The following is a 27857-nucleotide window of genomic DNA, read 5'->3' as shown; positions in this document are numbered from 1 at the left end:
AATTTGACATAACAATTGAATCAAGATTTAAATATCTTGTATCATAGATGACTGATACATGTTTTGAAGTGAAATATTGTTTTTCGAACATTATATTTGTAATAATTTTAACTTTGTTGTGTTTTCTACGGTTATTTTATTAGCTTCATGTCTTTTCTCGCAAGGGTAATTTTGTTTTATAGTATTCTTCATTAACTTTACTTGTTTATTATGCAGGCCGTGACGGTCCACTGCTGGACTTTGAGCCTCCTTTACATAAGAGGATTTGCCATAATGGACACGCTTGGTCGGAAGTTAGAGATTATAGTTTAGTAAGTATTGTGTTAATCTGAGAGCGCTGCTGCCCGGCCAATAATAAATAGATGCGATATAGTACGGTCAAAGAAAACTATCCCATAATATAGTGTGCATTTAGGGCGTCTTCGCCGTGTAGTAACGGTAGAGTAGAATACAATTGTTAATATCATTAGTCTTTTTTTTGCAACTGTCGTAAGAAGCGACTAAAGGTAACTGTCCATTGGCCAGCATCGTATGCATCACACGCAATGAATTTTAGTTTGTCTTGTAAAGAAACTCGTACACCTGCGTCCACTGATCCGAATCGTACGCACCGCATCATCGGCAATGCCTACATACGATGCGTACCGATGACCTCATACGGAATGCGCACGACGCGTACGATGCGGGCCTGTGGACGCTTAATGTTATAATTAAGCGACTAAATAATATTATAACTAACAGAGAACGGGCAGCAGCACTCTGAAAATCCCTACAAACCGAGATTTTCAACCTATTTCGTAGAGGAAGCCCATAGTCCAGCGTTGGCTCAGAGGTTCTTAAAGTAATATCGTCTTATAACTTTATATCCGCTTACTTGCAGAAACTCGGCTTGATTGCGAAAGCTGTACAGCGGTATAGACCAACGAAAAGTAAGATTTTTAAATTTATGTTATCCTCGTGATATTAGATTTAATTTTGTATTTTTGTAAAAAAGATTGGTATCAATTCTGTACAAAGTCAAAGTCAAAGTCAAAACATTTATTTTAATTAATCCTAAATAAGGCACTTTTGAAACGTTAAATTGAATTGTCCGTCAGTCTGTCTGTCAGTGAAGCTAGGCTCGTTCCAAAGTGTACAGTTCACACAGTTATAATAATAAAGGTAGGAGAATTAACCGCCGTACTAAGTCATTTAATGGTTACTTAACCCAGTCTTTAGTAATTATTTTCAGAACAAAATCGTTACTAAGGAATAATTTAAGTAATCTAATATTAAAAAAATACGTCGCGTTGGGGGACCGCTCCTAATTATTTTTTACTTATCTACGATTTGTTCATGCCTCTGGGTGTGGCTTTAAGATAGACACAGTACAATGAAAGTAGCTGTCGTTACACTAAATGAAATCGTTTTTAATGAAGCCATTATAAATATTTTTTGTAACCATTAGGAAACTCAGTAGCTACACTGTGACTGTCGTGAGAAGTGGTTTCAACAGGGTGGTAGTAACAAAATATGACCGTGTAGTGGTTCCGGGGCCAGGTCTATAACAGGCTACTAACCGTTTATAGCCAGTAGAAAGGGCCCATTTTATATGCGTACTTTTTTTTTAATCTTTATTTATTTACGGGGTTTTTTCAGAGAAAAAAAAGTTAACCAGAGCCCCGGTTAACCCACTAGGTAGTCTGCAAGCAATACTTTGAAAATAAAGGGAAAGGCTCAATGGTTTAATCAATTCTTTCTTCTAGGTTTTTATCGTTCGGCTTCGTTCACAATCTACCATCACAAACATGATTGTGTAATAATTGGAGCTGGGGGAGCGGGCCTCAGAGCCGCCGTTGGCCTTGCTGAAGCCAAATTCAGTGTGGCTTTAGTGTCCAAGCTGTTTCCGACTCGATCCCATACCATCGCTGCACAGGGAGGCATGAACGCCTCTCTTGGTAGGTTTAAATGTTTACTTTATTCGCTCTGTTTTTTTTTTAAATATGTAAATGATAAATGATATTTATTTCTGTAAATAGGTCATAAAATAACACTTTTACACGTCAATATTTCAAATAGCTAGATGAGGCCGGCATTTCCTATCCGACTACTCTGAGAAGAAATGCCGAAACAAACTCAGAGGTCATAGTCTCTTTTAAAGCCCAGACAATGAAATAAAGGATAATGTGAGAGAACCCTGCAAGTTGGTTCTGTAGTGGTCTATAGAGGAAAGAACTACAACAGTATGAGCGGACCTGTTCAGAGGGCAGTACGCATGTGTCAGTTTACAATCAGCTCAGCTAACGGCTGTTGCTGAATGATCCGACGAACAATATCAACCAAAAGAACACTTGGGTATTAACTAAAAGTGAAATGACTAAGCAAACTTTCGCACGGTCCTCAAACTAACAATTTTAAAAATAATATGTTAAAAAAATATATCGAATGATATTAATGTATATCATGTCAAAGTGTGGGAGAGCCATGCTTCGGCACGAATGGGCCGGCTCGACCGGAGTGATACCACGGCCTCACAGAAAACCGACGTGAAACAACGCTTGCGTTGTGTTTCGTTGTGTGAGTGAGGTTACCGGAGGCACAATTCCCCCTTCCCAATCTTCCCCATCCCCATTCCCAAACAACAACCCTTAAATTCCTAACTCCCATAAAGCCGGTAACGCACTTGTAAAGCCTCTGCTGTTTCAAGTGTCCATGGGCGGCGGCGATTGCTTACCATCAGGTAATACGTCTGCTCGATTACCGGCATGAAATAATTTTATAAAAATGTAACTTGTGTTACAAATATGTCAACATGATCTGTGTGGATATTATAGCGGCTCACTCCCAAGCCTGACTATCATCTAAGTAGTCTTTAATTTTATAAAAAGCTTTACTATACAGTTTTTCTTTAATAACATTTTTAAATGTATTCAGGCTCAAAATTTGAATATCGCTGGGAATTTTATTGTAAAAGCGTATGCATTAACATCTGAACGAACCACTTATTTTTTTAAGTCTAGTAGTGGGAACAATATATTTGTTTTTACTTCTAGTGTTTATATTATGTATATCACAATACTTTTTGAATAAATTAATGTTTTTGTGAGCATACACTACATTTTCATAAATGTATTGAGAGGGAACAGTCAATATATTAATTTCTTTAAATAGTTCCCAAAGAGAGTGTCTCGGACTAAGATTATAAATTGATGGCATGGCTCTTTTCTGCAGCACAAAGACAGACTGAATGTCAGCAGCATTTCCCTACAGGAGAATACCATATGACATGATACTTTGAAAATAACTAAAGTATACTAATCGCGCTGTATTTACATCGGTCAAATTTCTAATTTTTTTAACGGCATATGCTGCAGAGCTGAGCCTTTTCGACAACTTATCTACGTGTGGAGCCCACTGTAGCTTAGTGTCCAGGGTTATACCTAAAAAGACAGTTGAATCTACAGGGTCCAACTCCTCGCCCTTGATTAGCACGCTGGTTTTCACATGTCTAACATTTGGTGTTGTGAATTTAATGCATTTAGTTTTTGATTCATTAAGTAATAAATTATTGGCACTAAACCAGCGTACTATTTTTGAGAGAGCACTATTTACATGATCGCTGACTAATTGTCCACGTTTGAGTTTAAACAATAAAGATGTATCATCAGAAAACAGTACTATCCCATGGTTATCCTTCACATGTATAATATAATATCATGTGTGTATAATATAATGTTAGTTTATGATATGAATGTTTTACAGAGTAGTTCGGAAAAATCGTTGCTCTTAATCCGATACTATAAAATTTTTCAGGGAGCATGCACGCAGACGATTGGAAATATCATTTTTATGATACCGTCAAAGGATCAGATTGGCTTGGTGATCAGGTAATCAAATTTAAATAAAGTGACAATGAGATCCGTCGATAAAATATATAAATAACATTTAACATTTGACATTCAGGATTCAATACATTATCTGACGTCCAATGCTTCAGCATGCGTTATAGAGCTGGAAAACATGGGCATGCCATTCTCAAGAACGCCGGAAGGAAAGATATACCAAAGATCTTTTGGAGGTGGCACTGTGAAATTTGGGAAAAGTATAGCCAAAAGAACGTGTGCCTGTGCCGACCGGTACGTACTTTTTTATTCAAAGTCATTAGTAACACCCTGAAACTTCACTACTAGACTTTGATCCTTTCCTATAGAAAGAGGGGGGAGGAGGGAAAAAGGAAGAGATTTATTGGAGAACTTGAGCTTGAACTTGTCCCTTGAGCGGCTCTTACGACACCCATGGCAAGAATATGCTCTAGGTTTTTTACTCAGACAAACCAATATGGTGTTTGCTAAATATAAAAATGGTATTAACCAAAAAAGTAATTAACAGAATCTATTATGCGATGAAACACAAAACAAATGGTGTAGCTTAACAATTAGTATTGAAGTGTCGTTTAAAAACTAGGCGGGAAATGCATTTCTTCCTCGTCTTTTTAAAGCTTTGTCTACCAGAGATGGTTGTTTGCATTAAAGCACTAAATGGACGGTCTGCTTTTTAAAATCGTAAATATTCGATAATAGCTTTTGGCAATTCTGTTTATTTCAAGTATTATTATTATTTTGTATAGGGACGCACGATGAAAAGTATTATTTTTGGTACACAGCTGGTTTTGTACATAAGAATATGAAAAAAAAACATCAGTAACGTAGTAAGGCATTTTTAAAACCAATGAAGTGTCTAGACACTGGTTTGATGTCCACCGTCTTACTAGAGATAATCGTACCAGAAATTGATTCTTTGACTCCCAAATTGTCACTTATTTAAACGTACGTAGAATTTAATGTTCAATTCGGTTACCTTGGTTATAATGAAGAAAATATAACGCAAGCGTTGTCTCACATCAACCTTTGCCTAGGTCGTGGTATCACTCCATCCGAGTCCATTCATGCCGAAACGTAGCTGTTCCGTGAATATGTAAGGTTCTTTGGTAAACTAACTTCCATTATAATATAACTTCGCCTTTACAGTACTGGCCACGCTTTGCTTCACACCCTGTACGGATACTGCACACAGTTCCCACATATCGACCCATTTTACGAATTTTTTGTGATGGATCTCCTTTTGCAAGATGGGGAAGTGGTGGGATGTCTCGCCATGGACATGAATGATTCCAGTCTTCACAGGTAATCAGCATTATTATAACCCGTTAGCAAACCGTTGGTTTGACTGCACGGTTGGTGCGGTGGATGGGCAACTGGCTGCCGCGCAACGGGCAGCGGGTTCGATTCCCGCACGGAGCAACTCTTTGTGTGATCCACAAATTGTTGTTTCGGGTCTGGGTGTTATGTGTATGTCAACTTGTATGTTTGTAAACGCACCCACGACACAGGAGAAAATCCTAATGCGGGGCAAAGTTTAAAAAATATAAAAAAACCCTGCGAACAACATTTTGCTACCAATGTTAATTTTTTCTTGAATTTTCTTTGCTATAAATCTCACGGAGCCTGAAACCTTGCTAATGAATGCAAAAGTGTTAGAAAGTAAAACAAGACTTATTTATATATATAATAGATAAACAGACTTATTACTTACCTGTTATATTATAGATTATGCAATATTTTGCATTTCTGTTTAATTCTGTATAGATGGTAATTGCCGTTTCGTCGTTATATGTACTAAAATAAGTGTAATTTACATTTCTATCAGATTCCAAGCGAAGAACACCATAATAGCGACTGGTGGCTACCCGAGGATGTACTTCTCATGTACTGCTGCCCACACTTGTACTGGTGACGGTACGGCAATGGCCGCCAGAGCTGGTATCCCACTTCAGGATATGGAGTTCATCCAGTTTCACCCAACTGGTGAGCGAGAAATATACGTTTAATTATTATGTTATCGGCTTACTCACGTACTATTTTGACGAGGAACTCGACTAGTTTCAAGCCATGCTAGAGGCTCATATTCATGAGCAGCATTCCGCGACACACGACGCGGCGATTGTCGCGCTGCTTCTGGCGATTCGAGGATCGCGCCCATCGCGCCCTCTGTCTGGAATCGCGCGCACTATCTGGCGCGCGCGACGATGTTGGCTCGTTAGACTCGTTCGCCGGCGGCTGCGCAGGTGTTAGATTCGATTCTCGGGTCGGCGCAAAAACGATGCCACATACCGCGCTCACTGTGTCACACTCCAGACCCGCAACATTGTAGGTTGACGCAGATTGTAGACTCGGCTTCCAGGCAGGTGGTAATGCCCAGCCACCGTCAAAATAGTACGTGAGTAAGCCGATAACATAATAATTTAGTATGTCTCACGAAAGTTACAATAAAATCAAATATACGTTTGTAGATTTCCTACATTTGGTGATTCAAAGTGTTCTGTACAAAGTCATGCAAGGATCGCTCAATAGTAATTTCAATACACAAACAAAGCGTGCGTTTGGGAGCGTGGATGACGTGTGATGAAGAGAGAGAGAGTAGTCGACAGCTTCAGTAGTCAGTGTATGCCTGGCGACTGCTTGACCACATGATGAAATTTCACCGTGCTGTCAAGCGCTCGAAGCAGTCACCAGTCACCACTGCTTGAGCTGTTCATGCATGCACTTGGAAGTCTCTAGTTTAATATGCAGTCGGAGCTTGAAACAGCCGATCCAAATTCCTTTAATCAGTCGTGCATTGCAGGCGTGCATCGAATATCAATTGTTTCAATTTTATAACAAACATGTACTGATTTATCCCACTTTTATTTATTATTCTGATTTTTCACCAATTAAAATGACATACTCCAATGTCATCTGTGCTGAGTGTGGCGTAATGAAACTCAGCATTGTTATAAATTTTCCAAGCAATAAACTAACCTTTTTTTTGTGGGGGGAAAATCACCCAATGACTACTCCCACCTTGGGCGAGGCGAGAGGGAGTATCAGACTCTTACTGACTAAAAACCACCCCGTTCCTTCTCCTGCTTTTCGAGCCGGAGCCCCGGTAAATCCGCTAGGTAGTCCGCAGCTCCGGATAAGGCATCAGACCTACTGGGCCCCATCTGTGGTGGTCTTTTTGTTGATTTGATTGTTCGTCGGATCATTCAGCAACAGCCGTTAGCTGAGCTAATTGTAAACTGACCCATGAGTACATACTGTTGTGGTTCTTTCCTCTAAAGACCACTACAGAATCAACTTGCACGGTTCTCTCACATTATCCTCTATCTAGACACACGGCAGTGTGTCCGCCAAGTTCGAGCAAAAAAACCGACACACCGGCCATGGGTTATATTACACGAACCATTTCGGGCCAAGTTCGACCCACCTATAACTCAAAATCTATTTTATCTACGCATATGAAATTTCTAGTATCTATCGAGATCTACTTACTTATCTAAAATACAAAATTTCATTAATGTACCTATTGTAGATCTTGAGATATTGACGTCAGAAAATCGCTATTTTTACTATACACTCACTGACTGACTCACTCACTCATCAAAAACCTAGACCACTTCCAATAGTCGTATTGACTTGAAATTTGGCATGGAGGTAGGTCTTTAGGTCAAGGTAAAGGAAAAAATCTGAAAATGGCCAAGTGTGAGTCGGTTTTAAAAATAATGAAGGTGTAAATTCATACCCCTAAGGAACTAAAACAAAAAATTATCTATATCTTCCAATGGTCGTACCGACCTAAAATTCGTTACGAAGGTTTGTATTTAGTCAAAGTAAAGTAAAATAAGAAAATAAACCTTACAAAAATAAATGAAATCCCACCCAAAACATAAATGTGAAAGGATGCCAAGTTCGATAATATTGGAATGCTTCGCCTATAAAAGAAGTGAGATCTAAATAAGTACCAAGTTCCATACACAGACCTCGGTTAAAAATTTATGTTTTGGGTGGGTTTCATTGTCTGGACTTTAAAAGTATGACCTCTGAGTTTGTTTCGGCATTTCTTCTCAGAGTAGTTGGATAGGAAATGCTGCCTCATCTAGCTATTTCAAATAATGACGTGTAAAAGTGTTATTTTGTAAGCTACTTGCAGAAATAAATATAATTTATCATTTAATGTGTTTGTTGAGTTGGTAAGGAAATATCCTGTTGTAGGTATGTACGGATCGGGATGCTTAATGACTGAAGGATCTCGAGGAGAAGGAGGATATCTAGTGAACAGTGAAGGCAAACGGTTCATGGAAAAATATGCCCCGAAAGCTAAAGATTTAGCTAGCCGTGACGTGGTGTCGAGATCAATAGCCACGGAGGTTCGAGAAGGTAAATTTTTATTATAATAAAAACTACGTTTAAAAAAACCGACTTCCCAAAACTAAAAACCTTAAACTAAAATCCAAAAAATAACTGTCATTGTACCCACTGCTAGTTTAGAAGTCGGTTAGTACTTACTAAACAAAATTACTTTTCCACCAACTATGCTACGAAGATGTAAGGGTGCTATTCCACCAGAGACGTGCTATGCTGAGTTGCTGTGGATGCGTTAGACTTCCACCAATCGTATTCATTGATACACTTAACATAGCATTGGTGGAAACGGACTCAGCTAAGCTCTGTTTTGATATGGAAAGATGCGTACTATGTGTGCTATCGATGGCATCCCTATTATCGATACATCGCATACTGCGTATCTTCTTCACACAGCTGCATAGCTTATAGTATAGTATCAGTATCAGTATCAGTGTATAGTATGTGTCATTGTATCAGTGGAAACGATCACTACCATGCAATGTGTCGTTAATAGGGAAGCTATCTAGACACATTTAATCATATAAAAACATAGCTTAGCTCAGGAGTCAGTCATATAGCTTAGTAGCGGTTATGGGGAAATAGTTAAATAGAACTTTTTGGTTTTTCGAATTATTGTGCTCGGTATATTATGGCAATAGTCTCACCCCCTATTGTATGTTGTACAGTCACATAACAAATCAAATTTGTTTGCTAGAAAATTGGTACAAAATAGACAATACAATAATGTTGAGATCCTCACATTTCACCAAACCAGGCTTGCAAATATTTAATGTCAATAGTAATATGCCTCTGCATACTCCTTTAGGAATAGAAGGCGTGACGATAAAGGAAAGCGGTAGTCACGATTCACGAAACCACAAAGTGCCATCTAGTAGGGTTTTACACACTTACTTAGCTTCTACATCTGATTACGCCATCTACCGGGTGGTTGTCGTATTATTAATGCTTTAACGGGACACTGGGGTGTAACATAGATTAACAAAATATTTCGTGCTCCGATTTATAAAATTGCTTATAGATGGCGTTAAAAGCAAAAAGAATTGCCTCCTTGGTCCCTGAATAAAAAGTAATTTAATAGTATAAAACTTGTCGCTTTCTCTGTCCCTATGTCCCTTTGTATGCTTAAATCTTTAAAACTACGCAACAGATGTTAAAGGGGATTTTTTAAAAGATACTGTGTTTTAACAGGAAGAATTTTATGTATAAATAATATGTACATGTATAGTATGTCACTATTGCATCTATGCGAAGCTGAGGCGGGTCGCTATAATTATTTCTATAAGTATATTCTATTTAAGAATACGTTGGGAAAATGTGTCGATGAGATTCCAAACAGTGACCAATACAATTTTGTTGTTTACAGGTCGTGGAGTAGGACCTAAGAAAGATCACGTTTACCTCCAGCTCCACCATTTACCTGCGGAGGTCATAAAGGAAAAGTTACCAGGAATATCCGAGACTGCAATGACGTTCACAGGAGCTGATGTGTATACCCAGCCTGTGCCTGTTCTACCCACTGTCCATTACACTATGGGGGGAATTCCTATAAACTACAAGGGACAGGTGGGCTCCTAATATATCCGTGGTTCCTAGCCTACTCCTCCCATTCAGGAGAACTAGTTGAATGAATGAATGAATTGATGAATGGATTGGCTCGATCGGAGCCATGACTGCAAGGTTGGCGCGGGGGCTGGGTAACCGGCTACCGCTCAACGTGTAGCGGGTTCGATTCCCACACGAAGCAACTCTTTGTGCGATCCACAAATTGTTGTTTCACATTGTTGAAACTGTTCCTTGTCGCACAGTCGATAAAGATTTCTCTCGATGTCTGTCGACAAATGTTCCTAGTGTAGACGAGGCTGTAAAATTAAGACGTGGTATACGTGGCTAGTTGACCGATTACCTCTTTGCATAGGTGTTATCTATGTGCAACCTATCATCGGTGACCGTATTTATTTTACGTAGTAAGTTGATTCTATATAATTTCAATGTTTTATTACAGTGTTTAGTATACCAAAATGGCACTGATTGTCCAATTCCGGGGCTGTATGCTGCCGGTGAAGTGGTGAGCAACGCTCACGGAGCCAACAGGCTGGGCGCTAATTCCATTCTTGACGTCGTAGTATTCGGGAAATCAATCTGTGACACTATAATAAAGTTACATTCGCCATGTGAAAAACAAGTGACCTTGAGAGATGTGAGTCCATTTGCTACCTATACAGATAATGGGTCATACACAAAACGGCTTAAAAAAATAGAAATAAAAAGTCGTTATTTTTTGTTCAAAATAGTCTCATTTGTTTGGTAATGTTACAAGTAATAAGATATTAGTCAAAAACCAGATCGTTATTAAAATTTCAGCAAGTTATTTAACTTTTAATTTTTCATATGTCCACAGGAAAGATTCATTTCCACAGAAGAGATAAGTTATTTGTCTGATTTGTCATTTCTGTCTGCTTTTTTATTTTTTTAAATTTGTTATAATTAACAAAAATTATTCAGACCTATACATATAAGTACTTTGGAAAATACAAACAAAAAATCTAACATTTTCTTTGATAGTTATACTTCGGCCGTTCAGAGAATGCGTTCCTGACGCCTATCAGTTAGCCACGACTAGTGATGGGCACACCATAACACTGAGTTCGTTACCGTTCCTCCAAAATGAACCGCCGCATTATTTTAAGATTATTTTCGTTTTAGATTTGGCAGAATCATTTAAAATTTATATTTTAGTTATTTAATTGGATACCAAAAATATATAATTAAATTGTTATTGTGTGTTGTAAATATATATTCATACAATAAAATTATTCTTTGTTACAAAGTTACAATCTCTATTTCTATCCAATAAAGTAAGTACATTGAATTTAATGTGCTTATAGAATATTAATCAGACTCCGATCCGATCCGATCCAATTCCTGTATAAGAACAGATTAAGATACTTGCCTGTTTTTTTAGCACAGCACTACAAATTATAAAGCGCTGACATAACCTTGTAATAGCGCAGTATGGATTTAGAAAAATATTGTTTACCAAGTTATTTGACACTCAATTTGTTCAATGTCAATTTTGTGCCAAACTGAGTATTTGGTAGTTTTACCTGGAAAGTTTTCCGGGAGTTTTGAAAATTGGTGAATTTATAGATTTGGGTATGCTCTTTTTGAATTTCAACTTTGCCACCTCGTACAACCGCCGCTCGCGCCGCCATATTGAAAAAATGGCGCCTAAAAACGGTTTTTTATTAATATCTCCGTTCCGACGCATTTTACGAAAAAATATTTATGTACAAAATTAAACTAGAAAAAATTTCCTACAATTTATATATTGATAACTTTTTCATAAAATCAATAGTTTTTGGCGTACGAGCGCCGCAAAGTATTATTCATCTGCACCACCACGTGTACAAACAATGTGTGTTGTGCAGCAACGACTGTCGCAACCGAGGGCTGGGCTCGCTGTCATTGCAGAGGTAAGTCCCCTGTTTGAGGAGTGGCTAGAGAGGCACCATGGGGTCCTCGCCTACCGCCTGGCGCAGGTGCTTACCGGACACAGGAGTTTCGGTAGGATCCTGTTTTTGATTGGGCGGGAGGAAACGCAGTGATGACACTGCGAAGACCGCCCGGAGGACACGGTGGAACATATAACATAACACATATAACATCAGAAACAGGAACCTACCGAAACTCCCCTGTTTGTAAAACACACATTCAGGGAAAATTTAAGAGAAAAGCAGGAAAACAGGTAAAGTCATTGGTGGCGAAACGGAGTTCGCCAGGTGTGCTAGTACTTTATATAATTATCCTTCAAACAACTGACATTAATTTTAATATTTTAGATTTCTTTTCTATGGAAACAAAATTGTTATTCATACAATAAACACCTTATCGTGACCAGACGATCCTTTCTGCATTGGAGATTTTGCTTATATAACTTAAAATTATATGAAACATAGTTTTGTTCCGATATTGTTTTGTAGGTACTTAACATATGTAATTTCTTTAAATATGGCGAGATCATTGATTTTTTTTCAATTAAAGGCGTCAGATTTACCTAAATAAGAACGGGATCGTGTCTAAACCGTACAGAAAGATGTTTGTTCACAATGGTGTAGTTGTTTTTCTTCTTCAGTTAAGGTCGGTTTAATCGAGCCATTATACCTAAAACAAACCACACCATGCTAAGCGCCCTACATTTGGAAAAATAGATATCAAGCACTTGTTTTGGGCGTCGATACCATTAACCTTTTGAACGCCAGAGCAAAAACGCATGAACTTGCCCTCAACGCCAGAAATTCACAAATTCACCGCAAATACCTACGAAAAAAATAGGGATTCCAAAACTTCATCGATAATCAATTTTATTTTCATTTTCGTCTTTAATTTCGAAATATAATGTCCTTATAACATTGAAATTTAATTCAACATTACATTTCTTCTTACTAAAGTAATAGTTATACACTATTTACAGACTTGTATAATACCGTAATAACAGATATGAGACTACAATATATTTAAATATAATAACTGTAGGTACAACACTATTCTTGATCTGCTGTCTTCATATTGTGGCCATGGCGTGGACGGCCCGCCATTTTAATAACTACTTCGCTTCCGAAATAAGGATGTGGCAACGTAATATCTCGTTTATCGATGTTCTAGTACAATATTATTTTATAACTAGCTTCCGCCCGCGACTCCGTCCGCGCGGATTTTGGTCTTCGCGTGGAAGTTTTATTTCTCCATTTTGAGTAACTCCGACAATGACATCTTATAAATATCTATTGAACCCAAACACGGCGAGGCCCATAATAATTAAGGAGATCCCTCTATTGAGCTACTGCTGTTGATCTGTAGAATAAAACTGAAAAATAAAGATTTTTTTCTACGTATTTTTTCAGGATGAAACGTATCCTATTTTATGCCCAGGATAATAAGGTATAATTATACCAAGTTTTATTGGAATCAAACCGTTAGTTTACACGTGATGCCTGAACATACAGACAGACAGACAAAAAAAATTAATCACATATTTGGGTTTGGTATCGATCCAGTAACACCCCCTGCTATTTATTCTTTCAATATTTTCAATGTACAGAATTGACCCTTCTACAGATTTATTATAATATGAATGAATGAATGAATGAATGAATGAATGAATGAGAGTGTTATAAACGTAAGAGTAGACAAATATAATCAGAAAGCTCCGAACTGCTAAGCTATCGGGAGTTATACGTGTTATTGTGAGTCAACCATAAAAGATAGACATTTGCTGTCGTGAAATATTTTTTAAACAATTTTATGGAGAATATTACCGTCATACATGATTTCTGTGTAGCTTTAACCATTAAGGCTGCACACGCGACGGAATCTTCAAAAATGGAGTAAGTTCTCCTGTTTTCCCAACATTTCCCTTTACTGCTCGGCTCCTATTGATCGTAGCGTGATGAAAAGTATCCTATAACCTGCCCAGGAGTATGAAGAACAATCGTACCAAGTTTCGTTGAAATCTGTCGAGTGGTTTTTGTTTCTATAAAGAACATACAGACAGACAGACTACGAATACAACAGTATTGTTTTATAAATATGTGACAAAATTATTCACTACATCTACCTAAACACCCGTACCACGAATCTGAACAGTCCACGCGACGAGACTTTTGAAACATTTTATTTTTTTTTTATATATCGGAATATTATTTCGTAGGTAGAACCATTATGAGTAAATAAAAGAGTGACTATAATTTATAGTCTGTTTTTTAATCTCGTAGACTAAACTGACATTACGAGTGTTGTCAATTTATTGCAACTAGTGGTCGCCTAGTGGTCGAAATTCGACCATATACGATCTAGACACACGGCAGTGTGTCCGCCAAGTTCGAGCAAAAAAACCGACACACCGGCCGTGGGTTATATTACACGAACCATTTCGGGCCAAGTTCGACCCATCTATAACTCAAAATCTATTTTATCTACGCATATGAAATTTCTAGTATCTGTCGAGATCTACTTACTTATCTAAAATACAAAATTTCATTAATGTACCTATTGTAGGTCTTGAGATATTGACGTCAGAAAATCGCTAATTTTACTATACACTCACTGACTGACTCACTCACTCACTCATCAAAAACCTAGACCACTTCCAATGGTCGTATTGACTTGAAATTTGGCATGGAGGTAGGTCTTTAGGTCAAGGTAAAGGAAAAAATCTGAAAATGGCCAAGTGTGAGTCGGTTTTAAAAATAATGAAGGTGTAAATTCATACCCCTAAGGAACTAAAACAAAAAAATTATCTATATCTTCCAATGGTCGTACCGACCTAAAATTCGTTACGAAGGTTTGTATTTAGTCAAAATGAAGTAAAATAAGAAAAAAAGAAAATAAACCTTACAAAAATAAATGAAATCCCACCCAAAACATAAATGTGAAAGGCTGCCAAGTTCGATAATATTGGAATGGTTCGCCTATAAAAGAAGTGAGATCTAAATAAGTACCAAGTTCCATACACAGACCTCAGTTAAAAATGATATAACTTGGCAAGTTTTAATAGAAAATTATATACTTGACTCATTGCGTTTAGTAGGTTTATAACAAAGTGTGTGAAAACTTGCCAACTTGTTATATCATTTTTAACTGAGGTCTGTGTATGGAACTTGGTACTTATTTAGATCTCACTTCTTTTATAGGCGAACCATTCCAATATTATCGAACTTGGCAGCCTTTCACATTTATGTTTTGGGTGGTTTAATTAACAATACCACTTAACTTACGTTCAAAGATAATTTTTATTTATCGAATTGCTATTCGTTTTATAAAATTCAAATTAATATATTCCGGCGCATCATTAATAACCAAACCTCCTTCAATGAGAAACCTCTTTTCATATGAGACGTGAGAATATCATCGCAATGTTTGTCAATTTTGACGTTTTGTCAAATACGATACTATTGCATGGTAGTGTGTGTAATGTTTTATTTATTGATTTAATGTACTTTATAAGCATTATTTTTGAAAAATATTAGCGTTCTGCACTTCTCCCACACATATACTATAAGTGTACCAAATTTTGTGCTCCTATGTCCGTGCAATTTTCGTAAAAAGAGGTCCAGAGTTTTTGCATCACGTATTAATATATAGATTCTTAAATAGTGATATGGCACAACCGATACTTAGCGTAAATAAAATCAAGTATCGTTTTTTTTACAATAACTTATCTTGAAATAATGTGTTTATCTTGAAATAATGTGGTAGGTACTTATTTAAACGTAATAATACAAAATTAATAATGTATAACGTATATTTTTAATTACACAATTACAGGTTAATAACAACATCTTTATTCTGATTCAGATAATGACTCCATGTCTGAGGAATATTCTGAATCATCGGAATCGCCACCTACTTCTATGATAAACCTATCAGTAATGTCGTCGGTTATATGGCCCAGATGATACATTTCATCTTCAATTTTAATTACATGGACTACACAGTCTTTCCACCGCTGGGCGGTCACTTGACGAAGCCCTTCTTCAAAAAGGCTTCGTACTTCATTCATTTTGAATGTTTTATTATTTTTAGCGACATGCCCCTTTACTTGAGCCCAGACCAACTCAATCGGGTTTAGCTCGCAGTGGTAAGGGGGCAGTCGCAAAATAGTGACACCCCGTTCAGCAGCCATATCGTCGACGACATACCTTTCATGGGATTTTTGTGCTTTCGGGCAATTTCATTTAATTCGGACTTTATCATTGTCTCGACAAATGAAATATTTTTAGATTTTAGCCAATCTTGGATTTGCCCTTTTCGTCAACTAAAAGTAGGTACCAATTTGTAGCACGTCGTGCAGCCGTTTTTACGTACGTGAATTTTAAATATAAAACTTTGAATGAAAATTAAATTCGTCAATTATAGATAAAAAGTTACGATTCAACAAACCGGTATCGTAGGTACAACAATGCATAAGAGAGCTGGCAATATTATTTGTAAATTTGACATTTGCATGTGTCAATAATTTAGTCTACGAGATTAAAAAACAGACTTTAGGTAAAAAATAAAAGTCCTCAAAGTTGGACATATATTTTCAAGTTATTTTATCTAAACACCCGTATGTGTATGACCCATATACCTGTTTGTTATATTTTTATTATAACAATCGTGAGATATATTAAATTAGTACTATATACTGAGAAAAGCTCTACTAGTTAGCGTAGGCTGCACCACATCGCCCCAGGTGCGCACGCTGCTCTCAGGAAGAGTCCCTTTGTGACTCGAAACAAGTAAAGCGCTTCTCAGTATATTTACGTGAGTAAACCGTTGAATTTTAAAAGTATTTTTAGTTAAGGTACATACCAACCACAGTTTTCTTACAATTTTATTTGTATGTACACTATACAAATAAAATTAAAAGCTTTGATTTGTTTCAGAATTTGTGTGATTGTTCTATCGATAACTATGAGAGAGTGAGAACCTCGAAGGGCTGCGTTCATCCTCACGAACTGAGGGAAGCCATGAGACAAACCATGCAACACAAATGTGGAGTATTCAGAAACGCCAAATTGTTGGCTGGAGGCAAGTTCTTGTTAAATAAAGCTGACGCATTAATAAAAAACTGATCTATAATCCACACCGTCTACGTGGTCAACTTAACATTTACAGTCTATGTACTGCTATGACTTGAAGTTAATGCACCGGCAATTCCACGTAAAACAGGAAAAAAAATAATTCATTACTACATTGCTCATACACTTTCATAAAGGATATCATTTATAAGCATCAAAGGACAATGGCAGATTCCATATAAAAAATACCCGTGACAAGACAAACCAAACCTAGAGTCGGCACAATCAAAGAGGTCAACTCTGACGTTTGTCAGTCTATGTACCGCTATAACTTGTTACGAACGTAGTGGTAGATAACGATAACGTTATAAATTAAAATATCTAATTCATAATATTAGTTAATTACTTCCTTACTCACACACTTTAGAACTGTATTTAAATACACGAATTGTTCAAAGAACATACAAAGAAGTATTTTAACTTGATATGACTTAGGAATTGGCTATAAACAACAACTGATCTTATTTAACTCTCTACCTCTCCCATAACTTGGGACTTGAGGTGGCGCTCCACAAGTCCAAGGCCATGTGTTTTCATGGCCGCGGGAACGCGCCACCTCCGGATGGGTCCCAAATATCAAATAAGTTGTTATATCCCAAATAAGTTTGGAACGGAGGGGGGCTGCGCTTAAGCGGCTCCTGCCCAACCTCGGGGGGCCAAATGCCTCCTGCCGGAGGTTGTGCGCGGGGATCGTGCGGTCCATGGCCCTCTACGGCGCCCCTGTATGGGCCCCGAGTCTGATGCGGCGGCCAGCTCGGGCGCTACTCACGTCCCAGAGGGTCATGGCCATCCGAGTAATCCGTGGATATCGTACGGTCTCCGGGGAAGCGGCGAACCTCCTTGCCGGATTGCCGCCATGGGATCTGTAGGCAAAGGTACTCGCGCGCGTCTTTAGATTGCGCGCCGACGCGCGTCGCCGGGGCGAAACTCCGCTGCCGCGCCAGATTAGTGCGTGGCGGGACGAGCTCCGGCGTGATCTCATGGTGGAATGGCAGCAACGACTGTCGCAACCGAGGGCTGGGCTCGCTGTCATTGCACCGGTAAGTCCCCTCTTTGAGAAGTGGCTTGAGAGACGCCACGGCGTCCTCACCTACCGCCTGACGCAGGTGCTTACCGGACATGGAAGTTTCGGTAGGTTCCTGTTTCTGATTGGGCGGGAGGAAACGCCCGGGTGTCATCACTGTGCGGACCGCCCGGAGGACACGGTGGAGCATACGGTGGCGGTGTGCCCGGTATGGGCTGAGCACCGCCGTGTCCTCAGGGATGTGGTCGGCGACGGCGACCTCTCACGTCCGGCATTGATTCAGACCATGGTGCGGAGCGAGGGGGATTGGGATGCCGTCTCCTCCTTCTGCGAAGCAGTCATGCTAGCTAAGGAGGAGGCGGGGCGCGTGACGATCTCCGGCCACCGTAAGTGCGGGTCTGCGGACGGTGAGCAAGGGTAGCTCGCCGCCCGACCAGAACCAGACCCGTGCGTGCGGCGCGTCGCGTTCTGCGCGCGCCTCAAAGAACCATCAGACCACAACAGATGGGGCCCAGTAGGGCTGATGCCTGATCCGGAGCTGCGGACTACCTAGCGGGTTTACCGGGGTTCCGGCTAGTGTTGCCCAGCAAGAGTCTTGCAAGTCTCGCATTTACCAACTAGCCAACTTAATTTTTTTATACGATTAACTCCTCAGCGTAACGCACACATTACTTCGGAGATTTTAAAGACGCGCGCATTCGTCGGAGTTCTTGCATCTGCGCGCGAACAACACTAATTAGTGCGCGCGCATTCTCGCGCATCCATGCGCCCACTAGCGAACCTACACGTCATCAGCTGGAAATTGGTTGTTCATCTGTTGATGCCCATTACTATACGTAGAAGAGTGCGAGCGTATGCTGGCGAATGCTCGCGAATCGCTATAATTCGGTTTGGTTGTAAAGAATTTGACGCTTCGATGCGCTTTGACTCTGCGCTAGTATAAATTGATCCTTAGATTGAGACGACTATAAATATTATCTTCTCATGATGATGGACATCGCATGGAGGTTTTGTAGCTGTTATCGTTATTAGCCACAAGACGTCCATGAGATGTGCATGCATCCTATAAAAGAAAATGACAAACGACTACACCTATAAAACAAGTTTTTTTTAATGGAACACAATCACGTCATCTGATGATAAGCAATCGCCGCCGCCCGGGGACACTTGAAACACCAGAGGCGTTACAGTTGCTGGCCTTTTGGGGGTTAGGAATTTAAGGGTTGTTGGGAATCGGGGATTAGGAAGATTGGGAAGGGGGAATTGGACCTCCGGTAACCTCACACACTCTCAGCACACATATGGGATCGGAAAGGGATCGTAACCGTAACGCCTTTCGCCTCGCTGTCAACCAGGTGTCAACCTACCGTATGCACGTAACGAAAGCGTGTCAGCAGCGCCTGTACGTCAACTCGGCTACGGCTAGGCGACACCGACTAGACTAACACGATAGTTAGTCGGTACGGAGAAACGTAAGCGCGGGGACGGAGAAACGTAAGCGTGGGGACGATGAGCCGTAAGCGCGGGAATTCAAGTTCGGAGCCTGTTCCGAGGCGAGGCGATTACGTTATTATTCCGATTAGTGTGCGTTGCAGTAGGGAGTTTAATACAAACCATTCTGAACGGCTCGAGGCGATACGGTGACGATCCCTTTCCGATCCCATATGTGTGCTGAGACCCTTAACGAAACACAACGCAAGCGTTGTTTCATGTCGGTGCTTGCCGATGCTAAGAAACATTGAAAACAGTCTACAAAGCTGTTTGCGTGCATTTGTCAAACGTATCTTTGTCAGTAGATCTATTTTTTTTTTTAATGTTAAATGGGCCGACGTTTGGCCTCTATCTCGCCTGATGGTAAGTGATGATGTGGCCTACGGTGGAGCACGTCTACCCATAAGCAACCTATTCACTCGGGCTTTGAAGACACCCAGGTTATACCCATCAGGAAACACAGACTCCGGCAAGGAGTTCCACTCCCTAGCAGTTCGCAGAAGGAAGCTTGAAGCGAAGCGCTTCGTGCATGTGGGTGGGATATCCACCATGAATCGGTGACGCCTCGCCGATTGTCTTGTGGTTCGATGATGGAAAGGACTAGGAGTAATCAAGTTGTGCAATTCCCCCGCACACTCTCTGAAATGTATCCAGTAAAAAACGGAAAGGCTTGCGACCTTGCGCCTGTGTTCAAGGCTTTGAAGCCGGGCCTCCACAAGCGCATCATCATTGATGAGTTTCTTGGCACGCCTTTCAATGTGTTCGAGCGCATCCAGCTGGTATTTAGCCGAGCCGTCCCAATGGTGAGAACAGTACTCCATACATGACCGAACCTGCGCGCTTGGTACAGGCTCAGCAGTTGTTTCGGTGTGAAGTACCGTCTCACCTTCGAGAGGATACCCAACTTCCTACCAGCCAGATGCGCCTTCGACTCTATTTAAGAGCCGAAGTTTAGCGTTGGCGATAGAGTTACGCCAAGAAGCTCTAGATGATCCGATATTGGAACGGATACATTTCGGAAAGTAGGAGCCAGCGGAAATTGACTCCGTTTGGCAGAGAATAGACACGCCTGGGTTCTGGTAGCGTTGAACTTGACCAAGTTGGCGTCTCCCCAATCGGAGACCGCCTTCAAGGACGAGTTCAACCGTTTGACCATGGATTCTCTTAGACACTGGATCTGTGTTCCGCTAGTCAGCGCATCGGACACATACATTTCAACAACTGTGCTGTCATCTGCATACCCAAAGATACCGGGCTTAAGCAGGTCGTTGATGTGCAGCAAAAAGAGCGTTGCTGAAAGTTCTGACCCCTGAGGGACTCCGGCGTTGATGCCAAATTGGTCAAACGAGCAGCCATCGATGACTACTCGAATTGACCGATCCGTCAGGAAGTCTGCAATCCATCTGCACAGATCAGCGGGAAGTCCATATCCAGGAAGCTTGCCGATAAGCTGTCGTGCCACACCCTGTCAAAGGCCTTAGATATATTATCGAGCGAAACCGCTAATGCCTCCCCGTGCTTCTCGATGGCCTCGCTCCAAATGTGAGTGGCATACGCAAGAAGGTCCCCAGTAGATCGGTTGCGGCGAAACCCATACTGCCGATCGCTAAGGAGGTCTTTACCTTCAAGGTATGCCAGGAGCCTGTTGTTAAGCACACGTTCCATACTCTTGCAGAGTATGTACGTGACCGAGATAGGTCGGTAATTATTAGGGTCGGCACCGACTACCCTTTTTGGGCACAGGCTGCACGTTGGCCAGCTTCCATGCAACCGGCACTTGACCCGTCTCCAAGGAAAGCCGAAACAACTCAGGCGCACAGATTTTTAAAACCACGGCTGGGATTCCGTCGGGTTCACTGGCCTTGTTCACGTCGAGATTACGCAACGTCTTATACACCTCCTGTCGGATGCGATTTTTTGTCATTTTCGTCTCGCATACGTTATGTAGAGAAGGAGGTATAGCGCCACCAGTATCAAGACGTGAAGACTCCGCAAATAGAGAAGCAAACAAGTTCGCTTTCTCTATTGCGGTGTGAGCCAGCGTCCCGTCAGACCCCAGGAGAGGCGGCAGTGAGGGGCGGCAGAAGTTCGATTCAACCGCCTTGGCCAGGGACCAAAACGCTTTACTGCCCGCTGAGTAGGAAGCCAGTTTGTTCCCTATTCGGCCAATGTGGTTGAACCGAGCCATCCGTAATGCCATTTTGTATGACTTGACAGCCCGGTTGAAGGCTCTCTTCTTCTGAGGAGTGTCGCTAGCCTTACGGTGCCTGGCACCCGCCCATGCCAAGTATGCCGCATGCTTTCGCGCCTCAGCACGTCCGCAGTCGGCATCAAACCATGGACGAGCGCCACCGAAAGATGTTGCGTCCGAGAATGGGATGTAGTATTCCATGCCCTGACGCAGCACCCCCGCTACGGCATCCGCACAAGCTGACGGGTCACTGGATGAGAAGCAAACAGGCCGCCAAGGATAGGGTGCAAAGAAAGATCGCATCCCAATCTGCTGACTTGTACCGCCACATCCGCCGAGATCCTCTGGGGCTAGGATCCTGCGGGGAGTGTGCGGATACAGATTTCACCAGACAGTGGTCAGAGCTACCCAGGGGTGATGAAACTGACACTGATTAGCTGTCTGGATCAGTTGTCAGCAGAAGGTCTAAGCAGTTGGCAGTTTGCGTATCGACATCAGGCACCCTTGTGGCCTCATGGACCAGCTGGGTCAGGCCAAGCGTCAGCGCAAGCTTACGCATCTCCCTCCCAGCATGGTCAGTGCACTGGTATGGGAACCGCCACTCCTGGTGATGGGCGTTAAAGTCCCCCTGTAACACCAACTGGGCCGAAGGGTACCTCCGCCGAGCCGCATCCGCCGCCTCCTCAAGGTATTGCGCTAATCTGGTCGTCTCCAAATCTCCGCTGTGTGACCGATAGACACTGGCATAGAGAATTTTCTTCATGCCTGTGTCCACCAGTATCCACAATGAAGAGTAACTGGGGTCTTCAAAGTCTCGGAGATGCCGGTAACAGACGTCGTCCTGGACGTACAGGCACGGGCAACAAAATTGTGCTCCAGGGTAAAACCTGGGTAGTTTAGGTACGAAGCGTCGGACGGACATCTGATCTGGGTCTCCGAGAGAAACAAGAGCGTGGGGTTCTCGGTCTCTAGATGGTGATGGACCGCATTGAGATTGGAGTGCAAGCCTCGGATATTAGAGAGGTGCACTTTGAGGGAGAGGGAGTGCGGCTGCTGTTTAACCCTTTTCTTTGCTCTTGTTTTCATGGAAGGAGTGTGAGGTTGCTGAGAGGATGGCAGAGAAATGTTCCTCCACACAGGTAACCCCAGACGCGCACTGCAGTTAGCTACATCATTGGGAGGCCAGCCTGGAGACTGCGGGGACGCCCGGGCCCCCCCATGAATATCTATCGGGCCCTCTCGTCCGGTCGCCAACCGGCACGATGGCGCATCCATGGGATTTTTCGCTAGATGGCGGGGCAGCCTTTCACGTGTGGCTAGCACGCTAATTGGGCCCCCAACTATCTGCGGTCGGCCAGCGGTGCACCGTGACTCGGATCCCGCTACCCTCCGCGACTGGCCACCCGATGCAGCCACACCAGCGCGCGCCAGACTGGTCTACCCATAGTGAAACAAACACTTTGACCCATCCTCTCATACGGCGTCACCGAGCATCGTGGCGGAACACGCTTGGCGACACGGTTTTGCTCGGTGGGTGGTCATAATGCCGTCGGCCGAAGCCTACCACCAAAGTGTCACCTGGTTAGCACTACCCAGAGACCATGTGTAGGGGTTCATTTTTATGGGTGCTCTCCTACGGACGAGGGTGACTCAGCCTCCAATCTAACGTGTAGTTTTCAAATTACCTTTACTGCCGCAGCTGATACTGAAATTCAGAAATGGTATAAGGCTTTCGAAGATATCGTGGTGGTGGACACGCGTCCGAACTGGAACACAGACCTGATTGAAACTCTCGAGTTACAAAACATGCTGCAGTGTGCTGTGCAGGTGGTGGCTTGTGCTAAAAATAGGACGGAGAGCAGAGGCGCGCACTTTAGAGACGATTTTCCTAAACGAGAAGATGAATTTGACTACAGTAAACCAACGGAAGGCCAGGTAAGAATTTGACTACAGTAAACTAATAAGGTCAGGTAAGAAAATATATATTATACTAGCTGTGCCCGCGACTTCGTCCGCGTGGAATAGTTATTTTAGGCATTATATTTATTTTTGCAAACAACTTTCTCAGCTTCATAAATTATAGCTGTTACCCACGGTTAATTTGTGCATTGAAAATTCGTGATAGCACTGGATTATGATTATAAGGAACAATACACACTCATTTTTATACTATATGTGTTTCCACTGTTTTCCGGAAACCTGCGCCTATAGGTTGGGTAACCGCCACCCCGGTTTGTGTTTCAAAAATAAAATTCCTAGGGTACTTTTTATATGGGCTCGCTACATACGCGTTATAGCAGTGGTAAGTTCCCTCTTTAAAGAGTGACTTGAGAGGCGTCACGGCGTCCTCACCTACCGCCTGACGCAGGTACTTACCGGACACGGAAGTTTCGGTTGGTACCTGTTTCGAATTCGGCGGGAGGAAACACCTGGGCGTTTCGTCTGAGTGTCGTCATTGCGAGGACCGCCCGGAAGATATGGTGGAGCATACAGTGGCGGTGTGCATTGCATGTGCTGAGCATCGCCATGTCCTTAGGGATGTGAATGGCGACGGTAACCTCTCACGTCCGGCTCTAGTTCAGGCCAAGGTGCGGAGCGAGGGGGAAAGGGACGCCGTCTCCCCCTTCTGCGAAGTAGTCATCCTAGCTAAGGAGGAGGCGGAGCGCGTGAGGGATCGATCCTCATCACGCCCCAGCCGCCGCAGAAGACACTCCGGGCGTCGAGGATCGCGTGACGATCCCCGGCCACCGTAAGCGCGGGTCTGCGGACGGCGAGTAAGAGTAGCTCGTCGCCCGATCAAAACCAGACCCGTGCGTACCGTGCGTCGCGTTCTGTGCGCGCCTCAAAGAGCCAATAGGGCTGATGCCCGATCCGGTGCTGCGGACAACGTAAAAGATTACCGGGGCCCCGGCTCAAATCAGAACGGGGTGATTTTTACCGACTTCACAAAAAGGAGGAGGTACTATGTTCGGCTGTTTGTATGTTTTTTTTTTTTTTTTTTTGTATGTTTGTTCATCGAATACTCCGTCAATTGTCGACGGATTTTCAAAATTCTTTTTTTGTTCGAAAGTAGATAGTTCTGAGGTGGTCCCATTGTCACCAAGTTAGGATCTGATAATGGGATCTTAGAGAAATCGAGGGAACTCTTCAAATATTATAGGGAACTATATAGTGATTTTGGTATATTCATCTAGAATTGAAGCATTTACAGTCAAAAAATAACCTTTGAAGAGGTGGAACTGATGAAGAAGACCAGAAATGGCCAATGGAACTTCATACTCACATAGAAATCACAATAAAGTTATACTCCGTCAATTGTCGATGGATTTTCAAAATTCTTTTTTTGTTTGAAAGTAGATAGTTCTAAGGTGGTCCCATTGTCACCAAGTTAGGATCTGATGATGGGATCTTAGAGAAATCGAGGGAACTCCTCAAATATTATAGGGAACTATATAGTGATTTTGGTATATTCATCTAGAATTGAAGCATTTACAGTCAAAAAGTGACCTTTGAAGAGGTGGAACTGATGAAGAAGACCAGAAATGGCCAATGGAACTTCATACTCACATAGAAATCACAATAAAGTTAATTAAGTGACTGTGACAATACAAATAAATAAAGTAGTTATTGAGATAGAGAATTTTAACCGACTTTTTTAGTTAAAAAGTGTGAAATAAAATACTTTTTACAAAAAAATAAACCGACTTCACTAAAAAAGTTAAAAATAACTTAAATTTCGGAATTCGGTGTTTCTCGGTATTATTTGTTTGTTACACCGACTTCCGAAATTTAAGTTATTTTTAACTTTTTTAGTGAAGTCGGTTTATTTTTTTGTAAAAAGTATTTTATTACACTCCTTCTCGCTTCACCCAAGGCAGGAGTAGCCAACGGATGATTTTCCCCCCTCAAAAAAGAGGAAGAGTACTTTCTAGAACAAATGTTTTCTTTCATGGTGACGCAAGGTTATGAAATCCTTAAGGACCATATTTTTATACCCTATCATATTTTTATGACAATAAATTGAAGAATTGGATTTTTTTGTTTGTCAAATGTTTCAGCCGATATATTATTGCACTATACGTAGAATCTGATTGTACTTTGTTAGACAGCCACAATAAAATGTGGGCGTGTGGTAAACCGCTTTTTTGCCATTCTACGCTGTAAACAAACGCTTTCGGTGGTCAATGATCAAAAAATGTTTTACTTTGTTAGTAAGTCTATAATTTTTTTGAGTATAGCAAACAATGCCTCTTCTCCTGGCAGCGTCGTGTTTCGCACATCATGCGGCGCGGGTGAATTTTATATCGGAGTTATTTTAAAATTGTAATATCTTCTAAGATGTTTATTGAAGTTTAGTGATGTCAAAGACAATTTTGTTCACAATTAAATACTCTTAATGAACAACACATTTATTTCGATAAAGATTAATATTTTTTCGTTAATACAACTCTTAACAAATAATGCATTAATTTCGACCCAGTTTGATTACCATAAAAACGATTCTAGTAAGTTAATCCTAAAAGATAGACATATACTGTCGCGGACTTTTTTTTAGATCATTTTAAGAGGAATAATTCTTTCATACATATAATTTTCGTATCTTGAACCATTTTCGCAGCGCACGCAACGGAAGCCCTCAAGAATTAATAATTTCCCCCGTTTTGTCCACATTTTCCTTTATTTCTTCGCTCCTAATAGTTATAGCGTGATGTTTTATAGCCTATAGCCTTCCTCGATAAATGGACTATCCAACACAAAAAGAATTATTCAAATCGGACCAGTAGTTCCGGAGATTAGCGCGTTCAAACAAACAAACAATCAAACAATCAAACAAACTCTTCAGCTTTATAATATTAGTATAGATTGAAGACCTAAGACGCCTTGAAGGCGGTCTCCGATTGGGGAGACGCCAACTTGGTCAAGTTCAACGCTACCAAAACCCAGGCGTGTCTATTCTCTGCCAAACGGAGTCAATTTCCGCTGGTTCCGACTTTCCGAAATGTATCCGTTCCGGTAGCGGATCATCTAGAGCTTCTGGGCGTAACTCTATCGCCAACGCTTAACTTCGGCTCTTATATAGAGTCGAAGGCGCATCTATATGGTAGGAAGTTGGGTATCCTCTCGAAGGTGAGACAGTACTTGACACCGAAACAACTGCTGAGCCTGTAACAAGCGCAGCAAACGCACCGAGTGAATAGGTTGCTTATGGGCAGACGTGCTCCATCGTAGGCCGCATCATCACTTACCATCAGGCGAGATAGTTAATATATATATAAAAAAAAAAACAAAACAAAAAAAGAACTATTCATATTGATTAAAGAAAAAAGGACTGCCTCATTGGCCGTGTGGTTGCAAGTGCGACTGTCGGGCAAGGGGTCTTGGGTTCGATTCCCGGGTCGGGCGAAGTATTACTGGGCTTCTGTCGGTTTTTCAAAAAAAAATCTTAGTGGTAGCATGGAGTTTGGAAATATGCCCGGTATATGGCAATAGGTTCACCACCTATTACATGGGACTTACAACATAAATTGTTAAAAGTGGGCGTACATAGTAGCATTACGTGCCATAATGTGCACCTCTGCCTACCCCTTCGGGGATTAAAGGCGTGACAATATGTAAGTATGTATGTTCTTTTAAAATAATTATATTACTTTCAGAAACGGAAGCCATTCGAGCAGCATTGGAGGAAGCATTCGCTGTCTACGGTAGATCTGTGCACAGGCAAAGTAACTATCACGTTTAGACCAGTCATCGACAAGACTTTGAGCGAGGACGTCAAGTGGATCCCTCCTGTGCCTAGAGTTTACTAATTTATTGCGAGGACGTCAAGTGGATCCTTCCTGTGCCTAGAGTCTACTGATTTATTGCGAGGACGTCAAGTGGATCCTTCCTGTGCCTAAAGTCTACTGATTTATTGCGAGGACGTCAAGTGGATCCCTCCTGTGCCTAAAGTCTACTGATTTATTGCGAGGACGTCAAGTGGATCCCTCCTGTGCCTAGAGTCTACTGATTTATTTGTCGTTGTACATGAACACCATTATCGCCCGAATACTGAAATGTTACTCAATTTTAAGTCGAACTTAAATATCGTGCTATCTCTTTCATTTTATAAACTATTAAATTAATATTGATAGGGATAGATAACTAGTTTTGAAAGCGAATTAAAATTGAGTAGCGTTTGAGTATTCGGATATATGTACTACAATATGTTTGGTGGTGTAACAACTTTACCTTTTTGGGTGAATAAACCAGCTGCTATAGTGATAAGAAGGTATAATAAAAATATAAGATCAAGCGAGACAGCGAGTTCT

General features: G+C 41.4%; 1 protein-coding gene across 3 annotated transcripts; it reads left to right on the top strand.

Annotated features, from left to right (window-relative positions):
* Positions 1-27846, top strand: LOC118264961 (succinate dehydrogenase [ubiquinone] flavoprotein subunit, mitochondrial-like). 3 transcript variants are annotated; one of them, XM_035577637.2, is made up of 13 exons: positions 1-165; positions 881-929; positions 1746-1937; positions 3793-3866; positions 3943-4115; positions 5007-5162; positions 5686-5843; positions 8070-8234; positions 9586-9785; positions 10225-10419; positions 16649-16793; positions 23249-23484; positions 27204-27846. In XM_035577637.2, the coding sequence occupies exons 1-13, from the start codon at positions 148-150 to the stop codon at positions 27354-27356; spliced, it is 1914 nt and encodes a 637-aa protein (XP_035433530.1). In that variant the 5' UTR covers positions 1-147; the 3' UTR covers positions 27357-27846. The 3 variants fall into 3 exon arrangements, with proteins under 3 accessions (XP_035433530.1, XP_050559996.1, XP_050559997.1); XM_050704040.1 differs by lacking the exon at positions 1-165 and adding an exon at positions 210-311; XM_050704039.1 differs by lacking the exons at positions 23249-23484; positions 27204-27846 and adding an exon at positions 22641-23194.
* The last annotated feature ends 11 nt before the right edge of the window (positions 27847-27857 follow it).

The sequence above is a fragment of the Spodoptera frugiperda genome, chromosome 25 (assembly GCF_023101765.2).
Source record: "Spodoptera frugiperda isolate SF20-4 chromosome 25, AGI-APGP_CSIRO_Sfru_2.0, whole genome shotgun sequence".
Classification (NCBI taxonomy): Eukaryota; Metazoa; Arthropoda; class Insecta; order Lepidoptera; family Noctuidae; genus Spodoptera; species Spodoptera frugiperda.
This window is presented reverse-complemented; position numbering and strand designations above follow the sequence as displayed.

What these genes read in the sequence shown, in the direction of transcription:
- LOC118264961 (XM_035577637.2), top strand. An exon ending in AGGCATGAACGCCTCTCTTG is followed by an intron (nt 1,938 to 3,792) that starts GTAGGTTTAAAT and finishes AAAATTTTTCAG; the next exon opens with GGAGCATGCACGCAGACGAT. An exon ending in CTATAAACTACAAGGGACAG is followed by an intron (nt 9,786 to 10,224) that starts GTGGGCTCCTAA and finishes GTTTTATTACAG; the next exon opens with TGTTTAGTATACCAAAATGG.